Below are 18,031 nucleotides of genomic sequence, written 5' to 3'. Positions count from 1 at the left end.
TTTTGAAACGTTTGCAAAAGTCCTGTATTACTTTTGAATTAAAAGAAAGGAAGGGAACACAAAAGAGAGACTCTAAATTCGAGAAGGGTGCTGAGAGCACTCGTGGCCTCAGGAATTTCCTGGGCCTTGTCACCATCACCGCAGTTTTGCTGCTCAGCAGACGCTCCACTGTCCTAGCCACCAGAGTGCTTGTTTCGTGGGGAAAACACAGGCATCTTTAGTGTAAGGTCATGGCAAGTAATGAATGACGCATAAATATGAACCTTTAAATTTGGAAGGTACATGAGAGGCTATTATGTCCAAACTGTCAAGCCTTGAGGAGACTGATCTCATGGCATGAGATGCTGGTCGTGGAGCCAGAACCAGACTCCAGAGCACCTTGTCCTAGTCCACTGCCTGCCAGCATTTTATATCCTACTTCCTCTGACACCGTGTTGCTTGTCGGAAGGACAGATACTGACATTTGAAAACTTGGGGTTTTTTCCTATTTTCAGTGTAATTAAAACAAAAATCATTAAATGTTACTATTTTTTAATGTCAGTTGTGTCTGATTTTGGCAGCTGCTTTTGTTTCCCCAAGTTTTCAATAGCATAATTTGAAATAGCTTCTAGGTTTCACTTTCTGATCATTATCTTAGGAAAGGCAGTTATTTCTTGAGCAGTTAGGCCGTTGGGGGGAGGAAACATGGATTAGTGATTTCTTGGTGGGCAAGATTTCAAATAACTGCTCATTCGTTCATTTGGTGATTATTTATTTGAAAGTGGCTCGGTTTATTAGGAAGGAAGTTTTTTCCTGCCTACCTTCCAACAAATGTTTGTTAAGCTCCCACTAAGTTCAGCTACAAGGACACAGGGCTAAAAGACAGTCCTGAGATCTACCTGCTGCGTGTCGGGAGGCTGTTTGGCTTGTGGAACTCACAGGAAGTGTGATGACACGGGGGAGGGTGCGGGCAGGGGGAAAAGTCCGAGGAGTCTTGCAGAGAAGGGTGTTCAACACGCCCTTGGGTGCATCCTTTTTTCTGAAGTCTGAACTTGAGAATCCCTCATGCACAAGTATAATCAAACCATTCGAACGCAATTGAGAACCTCTGAAAAAAATCTCTCCTTCAGTAACAATGCAGACAGGTAGCCGAGCTGTCTGCTCCAGGCCTAGAGGAGCGAGCGATTGAATCTCGCTTGAGCTCAGCTACCTAGATCAGGGACAGAGATCAGAGTGGAACTTCAGCCTTCTAACCCTTTGTCTAGGGCTCTTTGGGTAAAATACATAGTCCCCCCCTAGTTTTCCCAGGCCCTGTCTAGAGCAGCGCCTCAACCATCTCAAGCCACCCAGAAGGAAGATGAACTACCCCGAAGGAATCTCGTATTTGAGATCAGAGGAAACCAGGGAGTAAAGCTATTCATGATTCTAAGTTCGTCATTGGAAAGACTCCTTGACAGCTAAGCCTAAGGAAAATTATCAGCCACTACCCACCAGGGTTTAGTAGGAGACAGGGATTCAGTCCTCAGGACTTTGGAGCTTCTGCTACTATGAAATGTTAGCCATGACCAAAGGTCTTTATTTACTCATAATGTTCTCCATTGCCTATAAAGAAATGGTGATGTATTATGATATTATGTACTAGGGTGTCCTAGTACACCTGAATGCCATTTAAAAACAAGCAAAATACTTGATGTCGTGAACAAGTTATCCAAATTAAACTTGTTCTCTTCTCATTTTACAGGTTTTGGGTCCAGTAATACTGGCTCTTTGTTTGGTCAAGCAGCCAGCACTGGTGGAACAGTATTTGGCCAGGTAAATAACATATGTTTGCCTCCGTTTGCGTCAACATGTTCCCACACGATGTAAGCAGTTCCTACCATGTGCCCAGGAGCAGTGAACAGCCTCACGTAGTTCTCAGGCTTGGCCTTCTTTAGCTCCCTTGGGGCGGCAGGAATCTCAGCCTCTGATTCGAGAGCATCACTGGTTTTGACCTTTCTTTGACTGTCCTCTAGGAAAGCACTTAAAAAGCACAGTGCCTGGTCTCCATCCCTCCTCTGCCCGTTCTGCTAGAGCAGGGGTTGGCAAACCACAGTCCATGGGCTAAGTCCACTCATCAGCCTTTGTGTGTGGGGTGAGGGTGTGTGTGTGTGTGTTTTAAGGTTCTGAAGTTAAGAATAGCTTCCTTTTGATAATAATGATTAATAATAATACAACAACAGCTACCTTTTTAAATGTTTATTTAAGCAACAAGAAAAATACGTAACCAACACCATCCAGCGTCCCTGGACTAAGCTATATACCCTCCTTTTGGTGACTTACTTGAGCTTGTCCAGCTAGTGGTTATCTGTGTGGGGGCACAGTATCACGTGCTTTACATAAATGGACTCACATAATCGTTATTGCTTCTATGAGGTAGGGGCTGTTATTGTCCCCATCCCACAGATGAGGACGGCGAGGGCCCAGAGAGAGTAAATGTACTGTTACGTCATATGCCAGCTGCTTTCAGATCATAATAACCCCTTGAGGAGTCCTTCTGAAGAAGGGCCTCTGTGTCAGAGACAGAGGTGGCTTTCTGAAGGTGGGCTTGGCACGTGTCCGTTAACTGACGAAGTGGCAGACCTATTAGATGTTTCTGCCCCATCTTCAGTAAGACGTTTTCTTTGTGCTCCCCTTCCTTCGAAGATGGGCTCTGCCCTGGTCCGTGATCTGTGGCAGGGATAAGTGAAACTTCGTGCTGATAATAGCAGGTTAAGTCATGTAAACCAAGTTCCTCACTGGAAACATCTAGAAATGGTGGATAAAACATAAAAACCATAGTTTTCAAAGCACTGGCAAGCTAATAAGGTATTTTACCAAGTCGAATGAAAAGAAAATGGGTCCCTATAGAAGTGATGGGAGCATAAGAGCCAATGTTGCCATGAGGGCGTTTATTAATCTGAGAACATTTTAATTTCCTTTTTTAATAACCCCAAAGGGCAAAGGGGCAGAAGTCACTAGCTGAGATATACACAAAGAAGGGAGTCTGAAAGAGACCCTGCCCCACAATGAGCTGGGTCTCCAGATTCGTTGGTCTCCGCCTGTGAATGTAGCCTGGCAGGGCCCTGGGATGGTGGTGTCGGTGGATTTCTGGCAGAAGCAGCACAGTCCCACCTTGAAGAAGAGTAACTTCACTCTAGGCTGCGGACAGTTTTTAAGGACATTGATTCCCACACCTAAATTAATCACAAAAAGAAGCAAAGAACTATGAGCAAGGGCCAGGATAAACATCAGACATATATTTGTAAAGACTTTTATAGAACAGCGCTGTTTTTTGCATGTTTAGTCGAAATAAAAGGCAAACTTGAACATACTGGTAAAGAGTAGGAGATAGGAAGTGTCCTAGCTACATTGAAAACCAAATAGAAGTGCTAGAAAAATATAATTAAAATTTAAAACCAGCAGATTAGATCCAGCTGAAGAGAACAGTTCTATAGTAGGGATCAGCAAACTTTTTCTGTAAAGGCCTAGGTGGTAACTGTTTTAGGCTTTGAGAGAACCACATACTGTTTCCATCCCAGCCGCTCGGTGCTGCTACGCGGTGCTGCATGAAAGCAGCCGCAGACAGTAACTGAGTGAGTGTGCTTGTGTTTCCATAAAGCTTTATTTTATTTTATTTTTTTTAAAGATTTTGTTTATTTATTTATTTGACAGACAGAGATCACAAGTAGGCAGAGAGGCAGGCAGAGAGAGAGGAGGAAGCAGGCTCTCTGCCGAGCAGAGAGCCCAATGTGGGGCTCGATCCCAGGACTCCGGGATCATGACCTGAGCCGAAGGCAGAGGCCCTAACCCACTGAGCCACCCAGGTGCCCCTCCATAAAGCTTTATTGACAAAAACAGCAGTCTGGACTGAGCCCACGGACTCTAGTTTGGTGGCCCTCGAACTGGAAGACAGGTCGGGTTAAGTTACCTGGAATGCATCATGGAGAGCAAAAAAGATGGAAAATACACTAGAGAGCGCAGAATCTGAAAAGAAAAATTTAACACGTATAATCAGAGGAGAGAAAGAGAAAGGATTGTGTGAGAATATCAGAGAAAAGACACATATCCCAAACCAGTAGAAGACAGTAACCCACAGATTCTAAAGTCCAGCAAACGCAAAGCAGAATGTGTGAAAGGAAACAGATTCCAAGACCCACCATAGTGAAGCTGCAGAGCTAGGAAGATGAAATGTTAAAAGCCTTCGGGAAAAAGACAGGTTACCTTCAAAAGAGCAGTGTAGTGGGGCTCACAGCTGACTTCTCAGCGGTGACAGTGAGAGCCAGAGACAGTCTAGCTATCTAGCATTTCTTTCTTTCTTTCTTTCTTTTTTTTTTTTTTTTAAGATTTTGTTTGTTTGAGAAAGAGTGAGAGAGAACATGGGAAGGAAGAAGGTCAGAGGGAGAAGCGGACTCCCCATGAAGCTGGGAGCCCGACGTGGGGCTCAATACCGGGACTCCGGGATCATGACCTGAGCCAAAGGCAGTCACTTAACCAACTGAGCCCCCCAGGCACCCCGCTACCTAGCATTTCTAAACCCCACCAAAGAAACATCTCTAAAGAGTGAGTGGAAATCAAGACCTTTTTCAGACAGATACTGGGAGAATTTATGCCTAGCAGACCTGAAGGAAATTCTAGAGGATGTTCTTGAGGCAAAAGGAAAATTTGACTTCACTAAAATTATGGCTCTCTTAATTTTAGGGTAAAGCAAGCCATGAAATAGGAAAATTACAGCCTGTAAAACTGACAGAGTAATTATATAAACAATACAAAAAGAGAAAAGTACACCCCCACCAAAATGGCTAAAATTGAAAGGGCTGACAGTACCCAATATTGGTGAGGAGTGTAGCAACTAGACACTCTCACGTGTTGCAGAAGGCAGTGTAAATCCGTAGAACCACTTCAGAAAACCACCTGGCACTATCAGAACTAGAAACACAAAAAATTCCTCTTGAGCCAACATGTCTACTTCTGGATATGTAGCCAGCAAAAGCGAGGGCCTATGTTCATGAGAAGGTACGAATAAGGACGTTCATGGAAGCATAGTTATAATAGCTAAAAGCAAGAAACAACCGAAATGCACATCAGCTGAAGAATGGATAATTAAGGGGCTCCTGGGTGGCTCAGTGGATTAAGCCGCTGCCTTCGGCTCAGGTCGTGATCTCAGGGTCCTGGGATTGAGTCCTGCATCGGGCTCTCTGCTCAGCAGGGAGCCTGCTTCCCTCTCTGTCTCTGCCTGCCTCTCTGCCTGCTTGTGATCTCTCTCTGTGAAATAAATAAATAAAATCTTTAAAAAAAAAATGGATAATTAAGTTGAGGTATATTTATACAGTGGAATACTGCAAAGCAGTGAAATCAAATGTGTGTGTGTACAAAACAAACTGGGTAAGTCCCGCAGACGTAGGGTTAAGTGAAATAAGCCGGACCCGAGAGTCCGTACTGTTGGATTATACTTACTTCCGTAAAGAGGCAGACACAGACAAAACTTAGCATGATAGAAATGACAACGGTGGGTGCTATTAGGGCATTAAACATGGGGTACAGAGGAGTCTTCTGAAGTTCTAAAACAATGTTTGCTATCTTGACTGCTGTAAACACTTTCAAAATTCATTGAGCTCTCTACACATAAAATTTATGAACTTAAGCAAAATAGAAAGAAAACAGGCAAAAGATTTCATTAAAAAAAGATACTGTTGGTTGCACAGCCTTGTGAACGTACCTGATGCTACTAAATTGTACACTTAAAAATGCTGAAGTCAGTAAGTTTCATGTATATTTTATCCCAGATTTTTAAAGGAGAAATGAGAAAACATAGTAAGTAAATAACGGTTACTTAGAAGACCAAGAAACATAGTCAATTAGTAATACACATTAAACCAACAGAGATACACACTTGTGCGACAGCAAAAATTCAAAGCCCAGCAATCCCAAATGCCAGCGAATATGCAGGACAGAGGAGATTGACATACCCTCCTGGTGAGGGCGTCATTTGGTATAACCACCTTGGAAAACAGTTCGGTGTGATCCAGTGGAGACTGGCAGTGCCAACTCCTAGGTGTGTTCTTAGAGAAACTCATGCACACGAGCCCAAGATACAGGGGTGTTCACAGCCACAATGTTCTAGTAACCAAAAACCAGAATCCTAGTATTCCAATGGATAGGTGAATTTGTATTACTCTGTAGGAGAATTTTATTCAACTACAAAATTGACTGAACTGGAGTGGCATGGGGGAACTCACAGGCATGATGTTGAGCTAAGGGACAGTAAACTTACTGTGATTAACTCTGTGTTGGTTACTCCTCCCCGCGCCTCCCACCCCCATATTCTTCTGTCGCAGATATTACGTTTACAGTTGGAGGGGCCACAAATTCAAGTCCATAGGTTTTTTCCTAATGACAGGGGCCTTCTGTGTTGTATTCATTGCTGTATCCCCAGTTCTTAGGAATATGGCTAGCATATGAGAAGCACTGTAAAAACGAATGCAGTTTCAGTTGATAGAGGAGTCTCCTCAGAAATATCTAAGGATACAAGGCAGATTCTGGCTGGGATGCAGGAGAACTTAACTCCTGTTACAGGACCAAGCAAAATCCGGATAGTGTAATAATCACACTTATCCTACGGATATTGGAATTATCTCATGCTGTTACCCCAAACCTGGTGGCATTTGTATATATCCTGTGGTTGGATATATATATATATTTATATATTTATATTTATATTTTATTTATATTTTGCCGTTGGCTCAGAACGGAACCGGAGTTCTTCGCTTCTTCATGTGGCTTGTGTTTCCTTACAATGTGGTGGCTGGATTCCAAGGAGAAATTTCAAAAAAGAAAGGGAGCCAGGCAGAAGATAGATAACCTTTTATGACCTAGTCACAGACCATCGCTTACGTTGCAGTCTCTTCTTCAAAGCAGTTACAGAATCCCATCCAGGTTAAAAGGAGGGTGATAGGCTTCACCTCTTACCCTAGAAGAGCACATAAGTCTAGAAATGTCGCTGTGACCACCCTTGGAAAATGTAATCTGTCACAGTGGGACTCAGGAGTGGCAGAAAGCCTTGTGGAATTCATTCCCAGAGAGGGGGACCCGTTGTAGGTGCGTGTGATGGTATAACAGATTCTGAGGGCGCATGTCAGGTCTGAGTTTGGGAAGTGGAAGAGAGGCCTTGCTGACGTATTGGCCAGAGAAGGAGTCAGAAGTTACTGTCAACAATGGAGACAAGCAAAAGACCAGTAAGCACATGCAAACACCATTAAACATGAGGAAAATGAAAATCAAAACCAGAATGAGAATACCACTTCATACCCTTTCGGTGGCTATCATTTAAAAAAAAACAAACAAACCTGAGAATAATGGGTATTGATTGACAAGGATGTGGTGAGAATGGAACCCAGCATTGCTGGTTGGAATGTGAAATAGTGCATCCACTGTGGAAAACAGGTCAGTGGTTCCTCAAAAAGCCGAACTTAGAATTACCATATGACCCAGGAACTCCACTACTGGGTATATACCCAAAGGAATTGAAAGCAGGAAGTCAAAAAGACAGTTTTCACCAGTCTTCACAGCAACGTTACTCACAGTAGCCAAAAGGAGGAAACAACCCAGATGTCCCATCAACAGATGACTGAATAAACAAAATATGGTCTGTGCATAAAATGGAATATTATTCAGCCTTCCAGAGGGATGAAGTTCTGATTCATATATATGTGGATGAACCTTGAGTGCATTATACTAAATAAAACAAGCCAGCCATAAAAGGACAAATAATGTATGAGTCCGAGTATGTGAAGTATTTAGAGCAGCTAAATGCATAGAGCAGGAAAGTAGATTAGAGGTTTCAGTGGCTGTTAGAGGAGAGAATGGGAGTTAGTGCTTAGGGGTTGAGAATTTTGTTTGCGATGAAAAATCTTGGAAATTGGGGCACCGCACCTGGGTGGCTCAGTCGTTAAGCATCGGCCTTCGGGTCGGGTCATGATCCCAGGGTCCTGAGATCGAGCCCCTCATTGGGCTCCCTGCTTGGCGGGAAGTCTGCTGCTCCTTCTCCCTCTTCCTCCTGCTCCCCCTACTTGTGCTCACTCTCTGCCAAATAAATAAAATCTTAAAAAGGAAAGAAAAGATAAATCTTGGAAATAGGTAGTGATGGTGGCTGCATAGCATTGTGAATAGAAGTCTCCGACTGAATTGTATGCTTACGTGGTTAAAATAACAATGCTACTTCGCTGCAGTCTTAACCTAATAATGTAATATACCAAAAACCATTGACTTTTATCCTTTAAAATCAGTGAGTTTTATGGTATATGGATTATATCCCAATAAAGCTGTTCTGTTTAAAAACAACAAAACAGATTGGAGTCTGAAAGGCTTGCAGGTACAACAGTAATTTGTTTAATTTAAAAATCTTCCCTATCCACCCCTCCCCCACTTTTGCCAAGAGAAGAGAAACAAAGGCAGGACCGAAAAGCAGAAAGAACTTGCACGGTCCTGCAATCTCTCACTGCCCAGAACTGTTGAATCCAAAGGTAACACTGCGGCCCAGCTGCCTCCTGGCTCCAGGCTCAGCCTTGTGACAAATAATTTAAACCCTAAGCAAACACAGAGGTGAGTTCATTCTTCAAGCTTTGACTTGTTTCCAGATCAACTCAACACTTAGTGAAATGTGAATGATTGCATACTCGCTTTGGGATACAGATGAAAGAGAGGCCTCTCGTGCTGCAGGAGAGCCGTGTTCTTCAGTCCCCACACCGCTGGTCCACACGCAATGTCTTGTATACCAAAATACATGTATGTATGAATTTTACACAAATATCGCATAAATATTACTTATAACATGAAAAAGCAAAAATAAAAGGGGGCATCCACAGTCGTATTTTAGAGAACAGCAAGAAACAACCTGTATGGATGATCCGGAGAGTAGAACTAGCAGGCAGAGACTTTTTTAAAAATAACTGTTGTGACTGTTGTGCTCAAGGATTTAGAGGAGAAGGAAAGAACGGTTGACTAGAAATCTCGGCAGAGAATTGGCAATTATAAAAATAAGTACTAAGTCTAGATCTGTATCTGAAGTTTAAATCTAGTATCTGAGATTAAAAATTATTAGACAGACATGACAGCAGAGTGAGTACTACGGAACTACAGTGAACTCAAACACAGGTAGAAATGATCTAAAATGAAGCTCAGAACAGGGCACCCAGCTAGCTCAGTGGGTAGAGCGTGTGACTCTTGATCTCAGGGTCATGAGTTCAGGCCCCACGCTGGACATGGATCCTGCTTTAAATTAATATATAAATAAGTAAACATCATTTTTTTAATGAAACTCTGACTGAGAAAACCACTGGGGAGAACACTGGTGACCTGTGTAACACAGTATCAGGCAGCCTGTTGTATTTGTAATCAGAGTCCTTGAAGGAGAGGAGACAGAATGGAGTAGATAAAAATATTTGAAGAAAAATGGCCAAGCTTTTCCAAATGTCTTGAAAAACAAGGATCCAAAAATCCAAGAAACTCTGTGAACCCTAAGCAGAGTAAATATGAGAGGCCACACCTAGACACATCATAGATAAGCAGAATTCTGAAAACCAAATACAAAGAGAAAAATTCTAAAGCAGCTAAAAAGACTCAGGCCATACAGGGAAATAATGTATTACGTGGTTATGGGGAGATGTTAGATGTATGATAACCAGAGCAAAAAGGCAGAGAATATTCTTTGCTCCCTTTGTGTAGACCAGTGGTTCTCAGATGGTATCAGTTCCACCCCCACCCCCGTGGGGGGAATTTCACAATTGCAATGGCCAGAGACCTGTTTGGTTCTCATGAGTAGGGGGTGCTATCAGCATCTTGGGAGTAAAGGCCAGGAATGCTGCTGAACATTCCATAACCCTCCAAAACAAGGAATTACCCAGCCCAAATGTCAGTGCCACTATTAAGAAACCATTATTAGGTAAAGATTTCTTAGAACCCAAAAAGCACTTAACCATAAAATAAGAAAATTTAAAAAGTAGACTCCCATCAGAATTAGAAAGTAATGCTCATCAAAATGTTGTTATGAAATGAAAAAGCAGGATATAAACTGGGTGAAAATATTTATAATGTGTGTGTCAAATGAAGGGCTTCTGTCTAGAATATGTAAAGAATATATAAAGAACTTTAAAAACTAAGCAAAGTACTTGGACAGATACTTTACAAAGTTTATGAATGGCCAATAAGCTCTTGAAACCTTGCCCACCATTATTAGTCATCAGAGAAATGTAATTTGGAACCGCAATATGACACTACCCCAAAGCCGCTAAAATTACTAAAACTTAAGAGCTAACAAAACCAAATGTGGAGATTAGAGCAAATAGATCTCTTAATGTGTTGCTGGTGGGATTATAAAACGGTAATTTGGAAAACCATTTGGCAATTTCTTAAATAGACACTAATTTTGTGGTTTAGCAGTTCCAGTCCTCGGTATTTAGCCAAAAGAGCTGAAAACCTAGGTCCACAAAAAGACTTACTGTTTATAGCAGCTTTGTTTATGACAGCCCGAAGCTGGGAATAGTCCAGATGTCTGGCAGGAGAGCAGTAAGCAGTAGCTTACTCCGCTAGCGGAATACTACTCAGCAGTGTAAAGGCAAGAGTGACCAGTGCATGTAGCCGTATGGATCAATCAAAAGCTTATGTTGATCTCGCCAGGTCTGTTAGGCAAGAAAATGAAAAAAAAAAAAAAAAGGCATCTAGATTAGAAGGGAAAAAGTGAAACTTTGTATCTGCAGATACATGATCAGGTATATAGAAAATCCTAAGGGATCCACTAAAATACTAGCAGAACTAATAAATGGGTTCACAGTGGAATTGTGCAAGAGTATTTTTGAAAACCTACTTCTAGGGGCGCCTAAACTATCTGAAAATGGAAGTAAAAATTCCATTTTCAGTAATATCAAAAAGGGAATAAATTTAGGAATAAATTTAACAAAATCAGTGTAAAACATACTCTGAATACTAGAAAACATTGTTTAAAGAAATTAAAGATGATCTAGATGAATGGAAGGATGCCCAGTGCTCACGGATTGTAAGACTACATATGATGGAGAGAGCGCATATTAGAATAGTTTAATTTCACAGAGTTAGTGCTCTGAAGAGAATAAAGCAGTAATCAGGAAGAGCAATTTAGGTTACGTACTCAGGAAAAGCCCTTGTGAAGAAGTCTCATCAGTGTCTCCATTTCCTTTTTATATTTGTTTCTTTGAATTAGCATCAAGTCCAGTCCACACGTTGAAACTGCTTGATAGGTCTCCCGACTGTCTCTCTCTATAGATGACCCTTCTGTGTCTCTCTTACTCTTGTTGTTTCTCATAATTCAGTTGTTCTGTAGAATTTCCTGTGGTCTGATTGCTGACTGCACACCCATGTTACAGCTCCGAGGTTAACTTGGTCCCCCAGGCCTTGTTAACGTCCTGTGAAGTAGGGGTTGGGTCTGGAGGCTTGAGATTGATTTGATTTAATTTGATTTTTTTTAACTGTTTATTTATTTGGCAGAGAAATCACAAGTAGGCAGAAGTAGGCAGAGAGGCAGGCAGATAGAGAAGGAGAAGCAGGCTCCCTGCTGAGCAGAGAGCCCGATGTGGGGCTCCATCCCAGGACCCTGGGATCATGACCTGAGCCGAAGGCAGAGGCTTAACCCACTGAGCCACCCAGACGCCCTGATTTGATTTTTTTTTTTTGGACAACATTATGCGGTTGGATCTTGAACAGGAACTCCCTATTTAATGATATTCAGGAATTGTCAACTTTGGGGGCATGACAATGGTATGGTTATGATTTATGTTTTAGAGATTATACTAGAAAAACCAATGGTTCAAATGGTAAGATGTCTAGGATTTGCTTCATGCTGTTAAAAGATGGGGGAAGTAAAAGTGTTTTAGATAAAACTGAACTGGATGTGAGTTCATTGAAACTGGGTGATGGGCATGGGGGGGTAGGAACATTATATTCTTTCTTTTTTTATACTTTTGAGATTTTCCATAATTTAAAATTTTAAAACTGTTGTAATCTATTGCAATGAGAATGAATGAGACTCTCTCTAACCCATTTTTGAGGGTGTAGTAACTCAATTCACATTCACTTCTGTGTCCCCTTCCATTCATTTCTACAGATAGCCATTATTTAAATCCTATTTTTACAGTTCAAACATCTGAAATTGCCGTTTTTTGGTAGGGTGAAAATAGCCACATTTTGGCAGTTGACTATGTTTCAGTCTGATGCATGAAAGTCAGCAACAGAGTCTGATATTTTTCTACATGCGTGATTTCATTGCCATGCCTGCCTTCCTTCTTTCGAAGTCTGGCTACTGGTTATCAAAGCCCATGCTTTTATGATTGGATTGGATTCCAGGTTTTAAAAAGCTCTTACTCATCATTAAATCATTGTCGTAAACTTACTGTTCTTTAAAGACATTTAGGGGGCAAAAAGAGGGAGTTAGAGACGAGTATAAGTGCCTTAGGTACAGTCACCCCAAGTAAGATTTAGCCTGTCGTGTTCCAGTACGAAAGACCAGTGTAATTGGACCATGTTGGGGGTGCGGGGAGGAGAGACGATAAAGGATGACGTCAGAGGAGGCCAGGGCCACATTGTGTAGGCTCCTGTAGAACTTTTCAATACGAGTTTAAGGATCTGACCGCCACTCGTAGATGTTACTCTAGCTGCCGTGTGAACAGAGATGCAGTAGAAGCAGGAAGTTAAGTTGTGCAGTCCAGGCGACAAGTCGAGGCTTGGCGGCTCAGACCAGGGTGGTGGCCGTGCCCCTGAGGGGGTGTGCTAGGGGGTTGTTTCTGAGGTGTCCCCCTGGAGGTGTGACTTCAGTGTGAAGTGTTAGAGAAATGCCTGGCACCTACAAAGTGCTCAGTCATTGGTCAGTTACCATCTTCCGAGCCTGTGCTTACATTGCAGGCGCTATTGGAAAGTGCGCTGTGCTTCTTAGCACATTTAATTGACTCGCCGGTTTCAGGTGGGGAGTTCTTTATTCCCATTTCTCTCCTTCTTTTTTTTTTTTTTTTTTTGAAGTAGGCTCCATACCCAGCACGGACCCCACTGTCGGGCTTGAACTCACGGCCCTGAGATCCAGACCTCTGATGAGCTGAGGTCAAGAGTCAGCAGACACTTAACCAACTGAGGCACCCCCAACAGTGATCCATTTCTAAAAGCCTATCTTGGGGCACCTGGGTGGCTCAGTGGGTTAAGCCTCTGCCTTCAACTCAGGTCATGATCTCAGGGTCCTGGGATCGAGCCCCACATCGGGCTCTCTGCTCAGCAGGGAGCCTGCTTCCCCCTCTTTCTCTGCCTGCCGTTCTGCCTACTTGTGATCTCTCTCTCTCTGTGTGTCAAATAAATAAATAAATAAATATCTTTAAAAACCTATCTTATTTCTATATTATCAGCCAAGAAGATATCCCCATGTAACTAATATTAATGGTCCCTCAAATCTAGCACTGGTCTTCCTTTAAGAACCAGTTTCCAAACTGAAATAAAGTATGTGGTGCCTGAGACAGCTTTGAGTCAGCACGCGCCCTAAGTTAGCAGCATCCTCTGAGCATAAGATTTGCAGACTTGGACGAAATTCAGCTATGGTCATCATTTCAACAATGGAGCTAATTTAAGCTTATTTCTGCAGTATGGAAAAGTCATTATGAAATAAAAGTGCACAAATTGGGAGAAGAGACAGTGTAAATCACTTTTCATCAGTTGCTGATGAGTTCAGCCAAATACTGGAGGAATCAAAAGAAGTCATGTTCATAATCGCCGAGAAATGTTTTTCAACTTTCTCATTTGGGGGAACTCTTGAGGGGTTGGCTTTCCTGCCCCTGGCATCGTGTCAAGCGGAGACTGCAGGCCGCGGGGCAGATAAACATTCAGAGTTCCCTCCTCCCATAAATCATGTTTGCAGAGAACTGTGAGTGTGGAATAGCTTGAGAACTTCTGATTTGTAGGAAGTCCCTGTCCAGAGTCCAGCGTCTTTTGTGGTGGTTAGAGCATCCGTCCCCGAACTAATCAGAGTACTCTTGCTTTTTCCATTTGTCCCAGCTGTGAGCGCCTCCTTTCCGCGGATGTGGCCTGCCATTTGACGATGACCTCTCATCCTATCTCACTTCCTGCCCCTTTTGTTTTCCAGCAGCCCTCTTCCAGCGGGAGCGTGTTTGGGTCTGGAAACACTGGAAGAGGGGGAGGTTTCTTCAGTGGCCTTGGAGGGAAACCCAGCCAGGATGCAGCCAACAAAAACCCATTCAGCTCGGCCAGCGGGGGCTTCGGATCTGCAGCCACCCCAAGTAAGTTGAGACCGTTTGCCCAGTCTCTTCGGCCCCATAATGCCATTATCATCCCCATAGTGCTAGCAGAGCTTTGGAGAGAAGCGTAGAAAGGAAAGAGAGGGGTCCAGAAGCCCCATAATACGGATCAAAGCAGTGTGATCTGTTTTTATTTTGAGTTTTATTTTTGGTTTTTTAATGAGATGTCCTATATAATCACAAAAAGACAACAGAGCTGCATGGTGAGGCTCTGTGCGCTGAGCCCCTCCCCTCCCCTCTCCTCTCCCAAGGCCCAGATCGCTCTGTGTCTTAGAGTTGAAATGACTTGAAGTGAATGCAAGGGGACAGGCACAAATGAGAGCAGCAGAGCAAGCTGGGTGTGCTGGGAGAAGGAGCATCTGGGTTTTCGTTGTGTGGTACCCCCTCGGAATTGGTTTGAAAATTCAGCTGCCACAGAGAAATGTTACCCAAAACTTAAAGCCTTCGTTATTTGTCATCTCTTACATTTTTGCCTTATTTTCAGTCGAAGCTGTATCATTCTGCTGGCACTTTTTTCTCCAGCTAATTTTTCAAATTCTTTGTTGATCTGTCTATTCATGGTTGGAAATGAAAGAAATTTGGGTTTGTTTGTTCTTTTTTTAATCTTAAAACAATCCTGCCGCTGATGGAGGCTGAGATGGGAAGGTGGGGGCCTGTCATCTTCATCTCTGCTTCCCTCGTTTAACGTGCCGCACACGGAGCATCTCGGCGTCTGCTGTGCTACACAAGGTCCTCGTGAATCGGGAGCTGATGTTCTCAGGACGGAAACTCCTTTCGCGTTAAGCCTCACGCAGTTCAAAGCAGAGTTCTTCATCCTGAGTTTCCAGATTCACTGATCAGTTGTTTGGTGTCACTGTTCCCCTCATGCCATACAAGGGAAGGTTAGAGTCAAGAGACACAGACCTCTTGTGAAATTATGTGGCAGAAATCTCTTCTTCAGCTCTCAGTCTCCCGGGAGGAACTTAGAATCCTAGAATGAGGGGCGTCTGGGTGGCGCCGTTATGTGTCTGCCTTTGGCTCAGGTCACGATCCCAGGATCCCGGGATCCCTCTCCTGCTTCTCCTGTTTGTGCACATGCTCTCTTTCTCTTTCTCTTTCTATCAAATAACTAAATAAAATCTTAAAAAAAAAAAAAAAAGAATCCTAGAATGAAGGCATCCTAGAAATTGTGTCTGGTAGTTTTCAAAAACTCTTTCTGCAGATGAACTTCTAAGCAGAAGCCCAATATGTAAAACAGGTTAAAAAGAGGTCTGCTTGGAAGCAGGGGTCAAGAACCAGAGACACTGCTTGCTTTCCCCATCTTCCAGCCTCCACCTCGCCCTCAGCGTGGAGCCATGGGGCTCCACAGCGCATACTTGGACAGCAGGATCCTCGCGTGGCACTCTCTCCATTTTCCCGTGAGGAAATGAGTCCTGAATGGTGAGGTGATTTTAAGTCACAAGGCCAGAAAGTGGCAGATCTAGGACTCGGCTAGATCACGTGTAGCTATAAAACCGCATCTGGCACAGAAGCAGCACTCAGTGACATGGTACCAGAAACCTGGGTTTCTCCCTTAGGTTGCAGTCTGCGAGACTGTTACTAAGCAGCTTTGTTGAATCGTAGGTGTATCGTATCCTCGTAAAATCCCCATTCCTTCTGCGTGGTTCATCTCTTCGGGCCTGGTTCTTACCTGTCAGAGAATGGCCTTCTCTCGGTGGGGGGCTGGCGATGGCTGGCCCTGGCTCGTGGGAGCCAGCTGTGCACCCCTTTGTCCGATTCTCCATCCAGTGACCCTGTGCTGGGCAGCCTGAGCTCTGCCATCGTGTCCGTGTGTAGCCCGTGGGAATCGGACGGCACAGCGGGGCAGCACTGCCCTCTTCCGCCCCCAGTCCATTGTTCACTGGTACACCTTTTCTCTAATTCTTTAATTCTGGTTTAAAATTAAACCAGATATTTTTATAGGATTATACCAGATTCTTGATACCAGACACCTGCTGGTCTTCATTTTCCTAAACATTGGTTTTTATAAGCCAGCAGTTTACTTTTATGGTAAGAGAAGTTTCAGATATTGAAAAGACTTAAATATTATTTTGTTTTGAAAACTGAAAGGTGATTCGATAGTGAAAGGGACAGGAGCCTTTGTAGCCCAGAGGACCAGGTGCAGAAGAGGAAGAACGGGGGAGGAGAAGGAGCTAGAAGGCATCTGGGGACAGCCATTGTCCTCACCAGAACTGAGGATGCTTTCTGCGAACCGCTGGAGGCAACCTTCTTCTCTTTGGGTGACTCTGCAGTATTTGACACTTTGAGCACGTCTTTCCTGAGCTGTATAGACCGATTCTCCTGGTTCTCTTTCTGCCTTTCAGACGGTTCCTTCTCTGCCACTTCTTTCTGTCCTTGCAGACACGTCCTCACTGTCATCTGGGTTAGCACCGTAGTCTCGACTCCCCTCCCTGCTTATCCTCCCCTGCCATGTGGACATTCACGCCGAGCTGAGTGTTTTTAACTCTCCTTTGCATTTGCCACTCTCCTTACGCAGAACGCCTGGCAGCTTCCCACTGACACGAAGCCAGCTCCTTGTCTTGGACGTTTGGGCCCTCTGTGAGCTGCCCCGCACACTCTCCTGTGCCCCCATCATGTTCCCTCGGCGTCGGCCTGTCTGCCAGCCGTCCTCCGTACGCGCGCCGCCCCTCTCTGCCCGCTCCGGTGCCAGAGCTCCCCTGCTCCCTCCACTCCCCCTGCCGAACCCACCTCACCTTCCTGTAAGGGTGACTGTAAGTCTACACCTGTGTGCAGCTGGGCCTGAGGGCCCCGGGGGTCCCGGTGATCTCTCCCTCTCTGGAATCCCGCAGCCCTTGTATTCCCTTCCTTCACGTGACGTCGGGTGGAAGGGAACGGATCCTTACGGACACCTCCGGTGTGCCACATGCCCGTGTAGTTGGGCTGAGTGCCTCTTACAGCAGGACTTCTCAGTGTCGTATCCCCGTTTTACCAATCAGGAAATAGGATCAGGAGGGGGTGTGGAGCCGCTGGGGTTTAGTCTGAGTATGTTTCCAGAACCCTGACCCACCCCGGTGCCTCCTGAGATCTTCCTAGCCTTGCGGCGGAGCACAGCTCCTCCCAGGCGTGTCTTGTCTGGCGGCCCTTGGGCCCGTTCTCGGGGGCACTGAACACGCTCCTGTGAGCCCGACTCTGAGCACAGGCTGGGCGCTCGGCAGTTTCCCTGGCGGCCGCCTGGTCTTCCACTACCCTCTTCCGCCCTGAGAGGTCATTAGTGCCCTGCCATGATGGCGGAAGCCAAGCCGGGAGCACTGCTGCTGGGAGCGGCCTCTTCTTTATCCAGAAGCCCGCAGCTCGGGAAGGTTTCTGCTCTCTCTGCCCCCGGAAACTGTCTGAGATCCACGCTCAAAATTCAGGGGTCGCTTAAAATTCAGCAGCACCACGCACTCTTACCCACGAGCGCTTGCTGCCTCCCCGTGTCTCGTCCTAAGGACACGGGCGAGAGCCATCCTCAGCATGGCCTCTGTTCAGAGGCCCGAAAGGCATAACTTGTGTGAGGATACGAAAGCAATTTGAGGAGAACTCTTGGGCCAGCAAGTCTCCCGTTACAACTGTTCTTCCAGAGAACGTCTTGGAAAGTGTCCTGGGCCTGAGCTTGTGGAGGAACCCGCTTCTCAGGGCGTGTTGAACTCGAATCAGTGGCTTTAGGCCTGCAGAATGACATGGGACTGGGTCTCCGTGTT

At 44.6% G+C, this 18,031-nt stretch overlaps 1 protein-coding gene across 4 annotated transcripts in view; it reads left to right on the top strand.

Annotated features, from left to right (window-relative positions):
- The window catches only part of NUP214 (nucleoporin 214), a 101,425-nt gene that overhangs the window by 71,187 nt on the left and 12,207 nt on the right, over nt 1–18,031 (top strand). For 3 of the 4 annotated variants that reach the window (XM_044264668.1, XM_044264665.1, XM_044264664.1), the window contains 2 exons: nt 1,721–1,791; nt 14,141–14,294. In XM_044264668.1, the coding sequence (XP_044120603.1) occupies nt 1,721–1,791; nt 14,141–14,294 (225 nt within the window). The remainder of the gene's footprint in view (nt 1–1,720; nt 1,792–14,140; nt 14,295–18,031) is intronic. The other variant, XM_044264667.1, reaches the window with a different exon arrangement.

Source organism: Neovison vison, chromosome 9 (genome assembly GCF_020171115.1).
Source record: "Neovison vison isolate M4711 chromosome 9, ASM_NN_V1, whole genome shotgun sequence".
In the NCBI taxonomy this organism is placed as follows: domain Eukaryota; kingdom Metazoa; phylum Chordata; class Mammalia; order Carnivora; family Mustelidae; genus Neogale; species Neogale vison.
The sequence above is the reverse complement of the archived record's forward strand: the minus strand, read 5'-3'. Positions and strand labels throughout refer to the sequence as shown.